The 14,988-nt window shown below is 42.6% G+C and overlaps 1 protein-coding gene across 1 annotated transcript in view; it reads right to left on the bottom strand.

The window, feature by feature from the left end:
• The window catches only part of Mdn1 (midasin AAA ATPase 1), a 120,544-nt gene that overhangs the window by 3,404 nt on the left and 102,152 nt on the right, over positions 1–14,988 (bottom strand). Inside the window, exons 85-99 of the mRNA XM_029533259.1 lie at positions 14,188–14,357; positions 13,585–13,728; positions 12,912–13,059; positions 11,526–11,848; positions 11,103–11,264; positions 10,509–10,610; positions 9,486–9,681; positions 7,327–7,494; positions 6,777–6,940; positions 5,612–5,698; positions 4,716–4,831; positions 3,993–4,167; positions 1,550–1,623; positions 887–1,001; positions 195–258 (exon numbers count right to left, since the gene is read on the bottom strand). Of these exons, the coding sequence (XP_029389119.1) occupies positions 195–258; positions 887–1,001; positions 1,550–1,623; positions 3,993–4,167; positions 4,716–4,831; positions 5,612–5,698; positions 6,777–6,940; positions 7,327–7,494; positions 9,486–9,681; positions 10,509–10,610; positions 11,103–11,264; positions 11,526–11,848; positions 12,912–13,059; positions 13,585–13,728; positions 14,188–14,357 (2,208 nt within the window). The remainder of the gene's footprint in view (positions 1–194; positions 259–886; positions 1,002–1,549; positions 1,624–3,992; positions 4,168–4,715; positions 4,832–5,611; positions 5,699–6,776; positions 6,941–7,326; positions 7,495–9,485; positions 9,682–10,508; positions 10,611–11,102; positions 11,265–11,525; positions 11,849–12,911; positions 13,060–13,584; positions 13,729–14,187; positions 14,358–14,988) is intronic.

Here is a 14,988-nt window from a genome sequence, read left to right as displayed (position 1 = left end):
CAGTGAAAGACCCTTTCTTTCTCAAAAAAATAAATGAACAAATAAAGTAGAGTAGCCAAGGAAGACTTCCAAAGTCAACCTCAGGCTTCCACACACACATGCATCTGCACACATTCGTGAACACACACACATTCACTCACAAACCAAAAACAAAAGATAGCACAGAGAAATAAAGGAAACCACAGGTAGCTCACCTGGACTGATGTTCTGGGATAGCTTCTGGGCAGCTGCAAACATTTTGGCTACGGTTTCTAGAAACTAAACAGAACCAGCACAAATTAATACAACTACTTAAGCTCCCCTTTCATAATGATAAGAGATTCCCATGGCTCCTGACCTATGGTCTGTCTTCCTCCTGCGCAGCATTTTACCACTGAACACTGACATGCTTAAGTACAGACAGGACTGTCACTGGCTAGAACACTCTCAAAGAAGACAATTATATGAACATCCATGAACAAAACAATTTCCTTCTTTCAAGTTAATAATTCTGTTGAGCAAAACAGCAAGAACCAAGAATGGAAAGGATGTCATTCCATCTTGTTCAGAAATCTGCAGCTTTACTTCCCATGGTTTTGTCTCTAGGCTTAATGAGCAACTGGGCCCAAACCCACCTGACCATTAGGAGACCAGGCAGTAACTTTTTGTTTCAAATGTTTCCAGCTGCTCAACTGTGCTGAAGTCAATGATCTTTGAGGACTGAGAAAATGGAGCCACAGGGATGCCCAGGAAACTGTCCTAGTAACATTCCGGCTGAAGTTACTACTGTGTCTTGTCATGCTGCCTGTCTGAATTCTACAATGCACCCAGGAGGGTCTAAAAATTAATGTCTCTTACTATCAGCTTTAGAATCTGTGCAAAACAAATCCTGACTTCATCAGTATACCTGAGCAATCTTAGTCTTCCTTTGTTGGAATTTGCAGAGCCGTAGAATATGAGTCCCTGAAGAATCATTAAACTGCTCGTGGAATGGGTGCAACAGCTTTACTGACTCTCCAAAGCTTGGAAAGAAAAATCAGACACAACATGATTCCTTCAGTCATGTGATCAAAACAGTTAAAGGTTGGGAACAGGATTTCCCTACTGTGATTAGAAGGCAACATTAGAGCTGGGGTGGGGGTGGTGACTCATGTCTTTAACCCCAGGACTTGGGAGGCAGACGCAGGCAGATCTCTGAGTTGGAGACCAGCCTGGTCTACAAAGCAAGTTCCATGACAGCCAAGGTCACATAGAGGAACCCTGTCTGAAGAAACAAAACAATCAAAAAACAAAAAGCAAAGGTAGTATTAGGGCATGGAGAGACGGCTTCAGCAGCTAAGAGCATCTCATCCAGAGGATCCAGGCTTGGATCCTACCACCCACTGGTGGCTCACACTATCTACAGTTCCAGTTCCAGGGATCTAATGCCTCTTTTGGCTTCCAAGGGTATTATTGCACGCGTGTGGTACACAGACACACAAAGGCAAAACACCCATACACATGAAGTAAAAACCACAACAAAAACAAACAACAAAACAAAATTTAAAAACCTTGTAAAAGGCAACCTTACCTGCACACTGCAATCTGACCCACTTCTAGGAGGGTTAGAGCGTTACCAATCACAGCCAATGACTCAAATGCAAGCTATAAAAACCAAAGAAGAGTTTAAGGAACCAAAACTCCCCTAAATCAGTTTGCTTCAAGACTTCCCAGAAAATATTATTTTTGTATGGCAAGGAGATGAACAATAGTACCAAAATGTCATACAACCGATGCAGGCTGGAGTCTCCTTGGACCCTATCCTGTGTTTAGCTGCTTGAACCCAAGAGCAATACACGGATAGGAATGGTTTTCTCCACATACTATCTATGTATGTAACCATAGTGGTACTGAGAAATATGTTCCAGAAATGTCAATTTTCCTTTCTTTCCATGGCAGAGCCCACATAAAATCTTTTATATGTAACTAAAATTAAAAGAGTGCGAACTAACTCTCATGTGGTAGAGTCAGACTAGAAAACTGAGTTACAAATTTTATTACCAGAACTATTCCAATTTCTGAGTCTCCAGTCAATTTCATAGAGAACCTTTCTGTGTCTACTGTGTGCATGTTTCCTCCCCTCAGTGAATGCCTTCCTTCAGCTGTTGATTCTGTCTGCAATGCTTGGCATTTCTCCTGCCTTTAATTAATTCTTTAAATGACAGAGAGAACAAATCTATTAAGACCCTAGATTGTAACACTGTGTCTTAAGAGTGTTGGGGAAGAATGAGTTTTAAAAAATGAAAAACTGAAAAGGGAGAGGGGCGTCTTGTATTTTTCTAAGTGTTCTGAAAAGCCTGATTTTTTTGTTCCCTGAGTGGAAGGGGAAAATATGTGCTTGTGTGTGTTTTTTTGTTTTTGTGCTTCACTACTCAAAGACCCCATGTAGCTTAATAGATAGGCCCAAAGCAACTGTAAGTCATCAAGTCAGCTAGACAACCTGAAATCGCCTGAACATAATTACTGATATTTTGAAAACAACATTCCTGTCTACATAAAGAAAGAAAAATCTAACTCACCATGAAATAAAGTGCAAGAAAAAAACTGTTATTCATTTACAAATGGTTACTAATATGCTCATGTGATGGTCACACAACCATCACACTTCCACACTAGTGCAACAAACATGCATCTCATCTTAAGACTTGGGATGTGCAACAGCTAAGGATAGATAACGCCCTGCCTTCTTTGGACACTGCCAATTTTAACATGTAACAGTTCATTATCTTCATCTGTAGCAAATCCAAAGAGATTTAAAAGTCAAAGCATTCAATTCAAAAGTTTTACACAGAGACAGAACTTTAAAGACATGACAAATGAAAAACTAGATAAGATCTCTAATTAGCCTTTGTTTTTTGTTTGTTTGTTTATTTTGTTTTTGTTTTTTCGAGACAGGTTTCTCTGTGAAGCCCTGGCTGTCCTCAAACTCAGAAATCTGCCTGCCTCTGCCTCCCAAGTGCTGGGATTAAAGGCATGTGCCACCACTGCCCGGCTTCTAGTTAGCCTTTGTAAATGAGATAATTTTCTTAGATTTTTTTCATTCCTCTGATCAAACATCTGTTTTTAAACAAGTCTATCAGTATTATCAGGCTGTCTGTATAGAAGACAAGGGAATGAATGCAATGAAAAACAAACAACTCCCCAAACCAAAAAACAAAACCACAAACTTGGTTTTAAAAACAAATCCCTCGGGCTGGAGAGATGGCTCAGCGGTTAAGAGCACCGACTGCTCTTCCGAAGGCCCTGAGTTCAAATCCCAGAAACCACATGGTGGCTCACAACCATCTGTAATGGGATCTGACTCCCTCTTCTGGGGTGTCTGAAGACAGCTACAGTTGTACTTACATCCAATAAATAAATAAATCTTTAAAAAAACAAAAAACAAATCCCTCTTCATTTTTTAATATTTTCCAATTTCTGGGTCAGAATTGATTTAAACAATTCTTTTATCATCTTATTTATCAGTAAATAAACCCAACATAGTGCCCACATATGAGGGGCATGCTGAACTGTGAGAAAATTAAGAGAAAATTTTTATTACCACCTGCATAAATGACAGCAATTTTAGAACAAATTGGTTAAAAAAAGCATTAACCTAGGTATTTAATATTTAATTTATATTTAATTTAGTCTTTATCACTGAGGTAGGTACTGTTATAATCCTTTTTTTTTTTTTTTAAAAAAAAAAAAAAAAAAAGTGAAACCAACAAATAAGCTGCCCAAAGTTATGGGGAGATGGAACTGGACTCAGGGCGCATTCTAGCCTCTTCCAGGAGAATATCGCTATCTTAGGTCACCTGCTGGCTTTTGCCAAATAAAATCACTGTAAAAAAAAACCAGCACCCCCTAGAAACCAGTTTCAGAAATCCCATGACCTGCACTGTTAAACCCCCCTTTCTGGACGGAGTCATCAATCCTTCCTGCCAGCTGTACTTAGCCAGCCAAGGACCTGAGCTGCTGCTTCTCCCCCTTACCTGCTTGGTGTGGTTGTCTACCATGCTTGAGGAGTCATCAATAGCCAGACAAATCTGATACTGCCGTTTACTGGGCTTGGTCCTACGAAGCCAAATCCTGTCCTTTCGAAACTGACTGGCAATGTATGGAATGATCTTCCGCATGTTCAGTCGTTTCCCTGTTCGATAGTCTCCTCTGTTACAGGAACCAATGAGAGCAAAGATGAGCACAGGCTTAGATCGCAGAATTTTAAGACAAATCACATTATTAAAAACTTAATAATTAAAAGCCAGGGTCAGGAAACTATTCCTGGCAAAATACTGACATCCAATGCAGATTACAATTAGCACATTCTGTCAGCCAGAGCACTGGCCTTAGATCAAAACACACCTACGGAATTACAGAGTAAATTTTCTGTATTACATACAAAGCCTCATATGCTTCCCTTGTCTGTTCTCAACCATGACTTTGACCACATTGTTGCGGTTCTGATCCTAGCCGAGTAACACGCCGTAAGCACAGGAACAGCACATCTGTGGCTGCTTCCCACCCGGCAGAGTGTGAGCCGCCTTCCTGGATGTACCTCCTCATCACACACACACACACACACACACACACACACACACACACACACACACACACACACACAGTTCCTACTTACAGCTAATGGGGGACCGTAGCAGACACAATAGTGCCCAGAGAGCAGAAACAGCAACCCAGAAGCCTCAGCAGGGAAGACTTACCTTAGTTTGGCTGCCTGTGTAGGTTCTAGGAGGAGACGAAGCTGCTCACACAGCTGTTGTGAAAGAGATGCAGTTAAGACTAGGTAATTCTGCCACATCTCAGCTGCAGCCTTCTCCTAGGACAGCAAAAGAGAAATTACTATTAGAATGCTGAAGCAGAAAGAACGTGCACAAGCCTTCTCAGCAAAGCACGTTAAAAGCTTTTCTCAGCAAGCAGCAATCCAACTAAATAAAACGCACTGGCCCCCAAATCCCGTAATATACAGTGTCAAGGGGCAGCTAACAATGGGAATTCACTCAACACTTTGCTCCTGCCAGTTTAAGAACTGGACCTGATACTTTGCACAGCAGCACATGAATGTGAACTCTGGGTAAGGTTCAAGTACCTGAGCACGCTCATCAGTTTTCAAGAGGGAGAGTGACAGTGTACACAAATCCCCCTCAACAGCAGGGATCCACACACACAAAGGCTTCATACTGACTACAGCAGAGCACGAATACATGCATGGTAGGGAGAACGATAATAAACACAGAATATAGGCATGCATATACACCGTATATTTAGAGGTTAAATCATTAAAATAAAATACACTCCACAGAGCCAGCAAGGGCCTGAAGACCATTCAAGACTACATAGCATGAACTTTTGCCTAGCTTCCTTACAAAGCCAGCTATACAAGTTAAAGGAACCAAATATGTCTGTCTGCTTTTTAATGAGGCTCCAGATGTAGTGGCAGAATAGGCAGAATTAGTGGATACCCTGCTTAGGGAAAGTTCTCAGTATAGTCTCCATTAGCCTTTTACAAAGGTAACTGGAGCTAAGAACCTACTGAGTTACTAAAACAGGCAAGTTATTTTGTGGAAAAGAAAAACAAACCCCAACAACTTTGACTTACTTCTGCATTCCCATAGTCGTGCGCCTGCCATGTCTCCAGCTGCCTTTCCATCTCTTGTCTCAGCTCACTGACATCTTTTAACACAGGCTAAGAAGGAAAAACTATGTAAGTGGTGGCCCAGGTTGGAATCAGTGACTTATCACTGACTGCTGTCCTTGTTGCAGTTGTATGCCTGAACTCACAACTCAAGCAAATTTAAGGGTGCAGTTAGATGATTCCATTTCTTGTTTTTGGGATCAACTGGATGGATGGAACTTTTTATCACTTATAAAATATAGCCTAGTTAAAAAAAAACCAAACAAAACAGATCTCTTTTTTTGTGTGTATGTGAATGCACCTATAGGAGACCAGAGGACAACAGGCAGCCTCAGGGGTTTCTTTTCCACTTTCTGATGAGCCTCTCGCTCCACAAAGTCCAATTACCACGGCGCAAGGCTCAGTTACAAGGCTCCTCTGGTTGCTGGAGAGATGGTTAAGTTAGTAAGTGCATGCCTTACAAGTGTGGCCCAAATTCTAGCCTCAGAACCCATGCAACAAAAGCCAGGCATGCTGATACACAGGGCTGAGGTAGACACAGGGGTCACTGGAGCTGGTTGCTCAGCCTCCTAAGCCTTCTGGGAAAATTTTAGAATAACCAGAGACCCAGTCTCAACAAAACAAACAACCCCCCCACACAAACATACACATGCACACCAAAAACCAACCAACCAACCAACCAAACAAACAAACAAAAACAAACCCCACCAAAACAAACAAACGATGACACCACCACCAGCACCACCAGCTGGAATGAAGCCTGACCTTGTCCTCTGGCTTCCACATGTACACACCCAACAAACCTCACTAACCACCCTTCACCCACCCCCCAAAAGTAAAAAATTATTATTACATAACTGCCATAAGTTGTCAATTGTACATAAGTGGTGGCATAGGTTGGGATGCCAATGCCTAAGAGCCAATGCCAAGAACTAGTGCCACCATAATGGGTAGGTCTGGGCACAATTTGTAGTTAACAAAGGATATAACATTTACTAAAAATTATCGATTACACCAAAAGTACTCTTAAAAATTTTGGTAAGACTTGATATTGAAAATGAGCAATTTCATAAAAGTTCTAAAGTAACTTAAAACTAAAGGATAACACAGCAAGCTATGAGTTTAGTACTTGGAAAACTGAATCCACAAGGAATTGACGAAGTGTATGAATAGTTGAATCTCTGCTTCTTTCTGGCCTCTCATTCTCTGTCTCCTGGTGAGGTGTGGTTGTTCTTGGGTCTTGGTCTTCTTTTGCCTTAAGTGTTTGCATATCCACCTCCATCTCACTAGAGCCTATTTTCATAGAAAGACACTTTCATTATCACGTGGTTCACCAGTGCCTGTCCTAACAAGGAGTCAAAGCTCAACTCAACCAACAATCCCCACATATCTTTCTGCTCCATTTCCTCATTTTCTTTACTCTATGCTTGAAGCGTGTGTAACAAAGGAAATCTCTACAATAATCAAGAATGTACTATTTTGCTTTTCCCAACATATTTTAAAGAGACAGATCTGAATTTGTCAGAAATTGTTTCCCCTCGATAACTGATCTTCAAGACTCTCTTCTCTGAGATGATAGGTGAATTACTCATGAAAGCCAGATTAGGAAAGAGCAGAGAGTAGACAGGATGACAAAAGGACAGAAAGCATGCAAGCCTGCCCACGGAGGGCTCGCTCACCAGAGGCTGCAGCAGTCTCTGACTTGACCGCCTCTGGCTTCAGCTGCTCTGGGTCCTCTGCTCTCATCAGCTCCTCCTCTGTATCCATGAGGATATCTTCTGTTTCTTCCTCCTCCCGATCCTGTCCGGAGGCCTTTGCAGTCTGCTGCTGTTCACTACTGGCCACATCTGCCGACAGTGCATACAGGGACAAAGCTTAATTATTCTGCAGAGAAGGTGATGCTGCATTGATTATTGTCTATCACTTCCACCTTTCAAGATTCTTCTAAAGCTGGTTTTCCACTAACCAACCATGGGGCCAGACACTTGCCAGCCTAAATACCTCCTGCTCTTCTACTGACAGACCTGCTTCTAGATCAAGATAGAATGTACCCACACACGTAAAGAGAAACTGGCATTTATCTGGGCTTTTACTGATGTAAACAGAAAAGACAGGGTGGAGTGTGGTACATGTGACTTGAAGCAGCTACTGAGAACCATGCTTGGAGTAACTAGTGAATAGAAAAACTAAATACAAAATGAGGGCGAGAAAGAAGTCTCAGCATTTTAATCTTAGACAAGCTTTAAAGATACTTTTTTTCTTTTTGGTTTTTCGAGACAGAGTTTCTCTGTATAGCCCTGGCTGTCCTGGAACTCACTCTGTAGACCAGGCTGGCCTCAAACTCCCTCCTAAGTGCTGGGATTAAAAGCATGTGCCATCATGCTCGCCTTAAAGATCTCATTGCTCTCAGAGATTTGAGAAAATCTATAACAACGTCTCTGACAGCAATAGGTAAGAGAATACTCTTGCCAAGGCATGATCCAGTCTCTCTGTGTGTCTTTCTCTCCCATAACAAAGGATTTCATATACAGACTGCCCACAAACCTGCTATGTAGTCAAAGATAAATCTTGAACTTCTAATCCTCTGGAGTACTGGCATCACAGACGCCATACTTAGCTTTATGTAGTGGTAGGAAACAAATATAATGCTTTGTGCGTGCTAGACATTCTTCTTTTTTTAAAAATTATTTTATTTATATGAGTACACAGAAGTTGTCTTCAGACACACCAAAAGAGGGCATCTGATCCCATTACAGAGGGTTGTGAGTCACCATGTGGTTGCTGGGAATTGAACTCAGGACCTCTGGAAGAGCAGTCAGTGCTCTTAACCACTGAACCATCTCTCCAACCCTAGGCAAGTATTCTTTTTTTTTTTCGGTTTTTCGAGACAGGGTTTCTCTGTGTAGCCCTGGCTGTCCTGGAACTCACTCGGTAGACCAGGCTGTCCTTGAACTCGGAAATCCGCCTGCCTCTGCCTCCCAAGTGAAGCATTCTTTGTTTTTTTTTTTTTTTTTTTTTTTTTTGGTTTTTCGAGACAGGGTTTCTCTGTATAGCTCTGGCTGTCCTGGAACTCACTTGGTAGACCAGGCTGGCCTCGAACTCAGAAATCCACCTGCCTCTGCCTCCCGAGTGCTGGGATTAAAGGCCTGCGCCACCAGGCCCGGCTCCAAGTGAAGCATTCTTATCAACTGAATTAATAACCAGAATTCAGGATGCATTCACCATCCACGTCCATCACCTTCCCATCACTCAGTGTCACAAGTTTATAGGGACCCAGAATGGGCTCTTGCCACATTGGAAGCTATGGCATACTGCCTACTCTGAGGAAGGAAGAAGCCCGTGCCCCAGCCTAAGGGAGGCTCTTGACTCAACTTCTTTTGTGTGGGAACACACAGAGAAACAAAGCCCTGCTACCATTCCTGCCCTGTGTGCAGAGGAGCATATCCTCACAGCAGTGCACTTCAGGAAGAGGGGTAGCAAGGACAAGGCAAGTGGGATGACTGGCGCTCACCTCATCTGCCCCATCTGTATATGGATGTTCACTGTTCAAGGACACTCAACCATGTTCAATACCAACAAACAGGTCAGCACCAGGTTTACAGCATGGGGCAGCTGTCTCTGAGGATAGAGGGCTTACCCTGAGAACCCCGAGCATTTACAGTTCCCTTGCTACCAGAAACAAGTTATTATTTGTGCCTTATAAAAATATTGTATTGAGAAAAAAGTTAGATAGATAGCTATTTCTTCCCCTTCTACTTTGCCTGGCAGGCACAGTCATGTGGCACAACCTCAGAGAAACGCTTTGTGAGAAAAAGAAGTAGTATTCTTCACACCATACCATAGGTTTGTGCATCATATGCATCACTGCCTTGTTTAATATGTTCGAACGTGTCTGCATCTTCCACCTGAGCCTGGGTTGGCTCCTGTTCTGTCTTTCTGTCTGTGTCCACAGTCCTCAGTCTCTTACGCACACGCTCATTGTGGTCACCTATGGAACGTTCATTGTCAGCCTGCCCAGGTCTCCTCTTAAAACTCTGTAGGAATTAAGGAGATCATTAGAGCTTTATTTGCAAATATGAAACCTCAAAACAACCAATTCGCACTCCCAGGAACAGCCATACAACAGTGGGATTCAATACAGCTATTAAAAGAATGGGCAATTAGACTCTGACCTAATTTCTAGGATAACTGCCCTCCCCCGCACCCAGAGCTCTGACTAGCCTTGAATTTGCTCTGTAGCTAAGATAGCCTTTCAACTCCTGACCCTCCTGCTTCTGCCTTCCAAATTCTGGGATAATAGGTATATGCCACTATGACTAAATCTATGATATAAAATAGTCAACAAAACAAAGAAACCTATTTATGTATGTGTGACACCGGTGGCATTCACTTCCTCTGAGAAAGTCTCTTTGGAGGTTTGGGAAAATAGCATGTAGGCTTTTAGGGGAGTGTTTGGTTTTCGTTTTGAGAATAGTAATTTCACAAGCATGAATACACCTATTTAAACACTGTCAAGTTTGAAAAACAATGGAACACCTTCTGGTTGGGGTCTTTTTCCAAGCCTGTCATTTATCAGCCAAGGCTGGAAAGGTTGCCATTTGTTGTTGTTGTTAAGTGTGTCTGCCAGCACCTACACAGATGCACATGCAGAGCTTATGGAGGCCAGAAGAGGAATTAAATCTCCTGGAACTGCCATATATGTAGGTACTGGGGACCAAACCAGGGTCCTCTGCAAATGCAGTAAGTGCCCTAACTCCTGAGACCCCTCTCCAGCGTTTTCACTTGCTGTGTACAATCACTTCATTCACAGTATCTTTTTCTACCTGCCTACATCTAAACTTAATCAGAGAATGACAGAAACCTGGGTATTTTTGTTGGTGTGTTGCTGGGAGGACAAACGTGCAATCAAGTTGGATTCATGGCCTTCTGCTTGGTTTGCATCTGCAGCTCCACTGCCATGTTCCTAAGAAATCCAAACCAGAAGAGGAGAGAGAAGTTAAAGCCATGGCTGCCGTGTTGCCCTGGTTCCAACTTTGCTAACAAAGGCCCTGCTGGCACATAGCAGCACAACACAGACACACTCCTGGGGCCCTGGCTTTGCTTTGATTAGTTCCTTACCTAAAGCAACTTAAGGTCTTATTCTGACAGACAGACAGACAGACCAGGCCCAATCATCAGCTAGCTGTGCTCCTAGAGGTTGTCACTTGACTTTACTGAGGCTTATTTTCCTCCAGTATTAAATTGGAGGAAACAGCATCATCTATTTTGTAGTTACTATGGAAGTCTGCTGCGTAAAGGAACCGCTCAGTACTTGATGGAAAGACATAAGAAACACAGTTCCTGCTGGTGAGTGGCGGAAGTCACTGTGATACCCTGTCTCCCCACAGCCTGAAGCGCTACCATTAGAACATCACCATTAGCCCACAGCAGGGAGTCAGTCCAACAGACCCATCACCTCTTTCCCCTGCTCCTTCTCTGGTGCAGTCCCAGCTAGTTCCACAGCCTGTGTACTCTGCAGGTTGTCCACTCCAGTCTGCCCACAGGAGGCATGCTCCTTTCTCTCTGTGGCCTCTGGCACTTGCTCTTCAGCATCAGACTGCTCCCCTTCCTCTTCCTCCTTCTGCACAGATCAAACAAACATGCTGCGAGGAACGAATACAAAGGTTGCCTACCAGGAAGAAGGTGCCCACCCCATTCACTGATAAGGGGTGTAGGGGGTCGAAGAGGGACTCTGTATTGAGCAGACTGGTTAGGAGAGGGTTTTCAAGTAAACATAAAACTCTGTAGTAGTAAAGAAATATCTTACAAAAGATTCTGCTGGCATGAAGTGTTTTTCCTATTGCTTTTAATACAAGAAAAGCTCCACATCCCGAAATACCTGGGGCTGAAGATCTTGGTCAACAGGGCTGACACCACTCTCTCCACTTCCATCAGTGGTGGCCTTGTCTTCCTCCTCCTTCTCCTCTTCCTCCTTCTCCTCCTCCTCCTCCTCCTCAGAATGCTCTTCTGCATGGCTGGATGTATCTCTGTCTTGATCATCAGCTCCTGTATCCATATCCATATTCTCCTTGTCTTCACTGGGGCCTTCCTCAGGCTCATGTGGACTTTCACCTTCATCCTGACCAGCCTCGGGCTCTTCAATTTCATGGTCTGTTTCTTCCATATCTACCGTTTTTTCTTTGATCTCCAAAGGATTCTCTTCTGATCAAAACAATTTTTAAAACTCTTGATTTCTTAACCTGAAAGGTGCTATATAAGTATTTTATTCAGGCATGCATGTGGTACAGGGACAGATGCAGCCAGATACACATGGATGCTCAGGTTCTCACGCTCGCAGAGCAAGCACTTCAGTGACTGAGTTATCTTCACCAGGCTCCAAATTTTACTTATTAGACGAGTATCCCTATACTTAGGACATTTCAGAAAGCTATTAGCCAGTAACATAATTGTTCTTTGGTTCATACATACTAATCTAAATGAGCCTAAATAAAATGGTATTTTAAGAAAGATAGGATAATATATATACTCTTAGCAGTTTTAATCTTAATTTTATGTATGCTTGGTTGCTAAAACAAAATTAAGATTTTTAGATAAATGGTCTTAGATCATTTTTTTGTAACTTATTTGTCTCAACATATATCTAAAAAGTATACATAATTAAAATTAGCTTTTCTAAGTATGTAACTCAGTCAAATCATGAAGCTATTTATCTAGCATCTTCCTGTGAGGTTGATCAGCCTCAGGCTCTTCAATTAGAGTTTCCTATTATCCATAGAGGAATCCCTAGGGATGAAATGGGTAGCCGAGGCTCTAGGTTACTGTCACAGTGTGTGTGACTGAGGAATCCCTAGGGATGAAACGGGTAGCCGAGGCTCTAGGCTACTGTCACAGCGTGTGTGACTTTCTTGGGATTCTTTGCTCTCATTCTCCATTATTCTGACTAGCCAGTATTTCTCTAGAGGAGCTGGGTGAGAGCCCTGACAGATCAAGACTGACTGGTGCGCACATCAGCCTACCAGCTGGGAACATGGTAGTGGCTTTGGAGAAAGAGGTATACATAATAAAACATCACCAGTCCTTGGCCATGCAAACTGCAGGATGGGAAGTGACAACAGAAGAGAGGTATGCTGGCCTACGTGTTGGAGGTTTACTCAAACTGGAATAGAGCTAGCAAAGCAGTATCTCTGGCTTTGTCACGTCACTGAAGAAATCACTACTGCCCATTGCCAATGACCTCTAGCTACGGGTATCTGGAAAGACATACCTTCTGCTTCCTCATTGTCTGTGTCCTCGCCACCACTTTTGTCCTCACTGTCAAGTTTCAAGTCATCTGGAAGGTCCAAGGCCTCAGGTTCTGGCAGCTTTTCTTGATTGCCATGATAAGGGTCTACCTCATTCTCATCATATTCCCTCTTTGGGATAACAACAAGAGAACAGGGAGAGCAAAAACCGTATAAAACCAAAGTCTATGATTTCTTTAATATTACTATCACAGTTTAGTGACTTAATAGTATTTTTCAGTCTTTCATGTTAGATTAGAACTTCAAATTTCATTATCTGTATAAACTATCAGGGTAATAGGCCCTTTGTTACTTAATGTTAAAACCCAAAACTTATGAAAAGAAAATAAAGGACCACAGATCTTAGCTTCTAAAACATAGTGAAGCCAAACAGCACATTAGCACAAATCGATAGTTAAGATACATTAATTAAATGTTGTGTGACTGGATGGGAACTCATGACCCTCCTGCCTCAGCATCTTGAATGCTAAGATTACAACCATGCTTGGCTCTACCATGCCTGGCTGTGATGCACTCTTCTAGGAAATCCATGAAAGGAACTGACAAATAAGAAGGAAAAACAAATGTCTTACGACACTCAGAGGACTGTGGTCTTTAGTCAGGAGGTATTTCACCTCCTGACCTGAGGTCCATTACCTCATCAATTTGTTCATTAATTTTCTCTTGGCCCTGTTCAACATCTTCAGTTTCTGAGTCTTCCTTCTCATCTTGCTGTTTTTTATTTTTGTTCAGATTTCCAGCATCCAAGCTGTCACCTTTAGCAACAAGTTCAGAATCTTCCTAAATGAATCAAGAAATAAAGACAATTCATCTAGGAGATAGTTTCCTAGCCCTCTGGTACAGATGACCTCTGCTGACAGGCACAAGTGGGACAGATAACGGCAGACAGGGCACTACTATTTCTGATGTGGAGATAACCACCTCTGTCTGCCCCAAGAGCAGCAAGCACAGACTTCATACTCTGCTTCCGCATGCCTGCCCTACCCTGCCAGTCTCAGCCAGAGCTGGGGATGCAGCTGCACAGGGAGAATTGGCTTGGCATGGATGTTCCCTCCTCCACAACACAGCAACCACGGGAGGACTTAGGTCACGCTGCTGTGCGCTCTTCAAAATGAAGTAGAGAGAAAGCAGATAGAAGAGAAGAAAACAAAGAAAAGGAAAAGTAGAAAGCAGCACAGCCTGGAGGGAGCAGCTCCCCAGTCAGGGCCTGGGAACTCTGGGATCGGGGCTCTTAATCACCTCATCCATTCCTGGTCCTGTCTCTTCAGCTCTACTGTCACCGTCTTCATCTTCTTCCTCATCATCTCCCCAAAGCCTCTCATCTAGTTTGTCAGCTTCCTCGCCATTAAGATTGCCCATCTGCTTATCCAGGTCTCCATCCTCACTGTCAGACTTCTCATCATCCTCTTCTGAAAGGGAGCAAGCTACACTTAGTTAGGCCACCAATCCAGGTACACCCACCAATCCAGGCCTGCATGTGTAAAGGCAAAGACACTTCACTTCACAGAAAAAAATGGCATCAGGATCCAGGCCTGTTTCCACAGAACACTGTGGGCAGATGCCAAGGGTTTCTTCCAGGCTTTGCAAATCATCTGAAGGATAAAGGACTTCCAGGTATGAATAAGCTGGGGAGGACACTAGCACCACACTTGGGCTCAGCTGCAATTCAGATCTATGAAGTGACAAGACAACTGTATTCCTCAATCTTTTCTTTGAACATTTCCCTATTTTTCTCAAATACTTTACTATCCATCAGATCTAAATTAATGCAAAATTTCTTTCCTTCATCTTTAGTCATGGGTATACTCTTATGCATCACTGGCAAAAAAATTTATACATTTCTTATACTGTAAATTAGTATTCATTTATATAAGACTGTACTCATTTATATAAGACCTTTGCTTAAAATAAAACACTGTATTTCAAATTAAAAGTTTCTGTTTTGCCAGTAACTAGAGTAAGTGCTGAATTATAGCACAACATCCCGGAGTGCTATAAAAATAATGTTGTCATATGCTTTGTCTTTTTTTTTTTTTTTTT

Source organism: Mus pahari, chromosome 22 (genome assembly GCF_900095145.1).
Source record: "Mus pahari chromosome 22, PAHARI_EIJ_v1.1, whole genome shotgun sequence".
Lineage (NCBI taxonomy): Eukaryota > Metazoa > Chordata > Mammalia > Rodentia > Muridae > Mus > Mus pahari.
The sequence above is the reverse complement of the archived record's forward strand: the minus strand, read 5'-3'. Positions and strand labels throughout refer to the sequence as shown.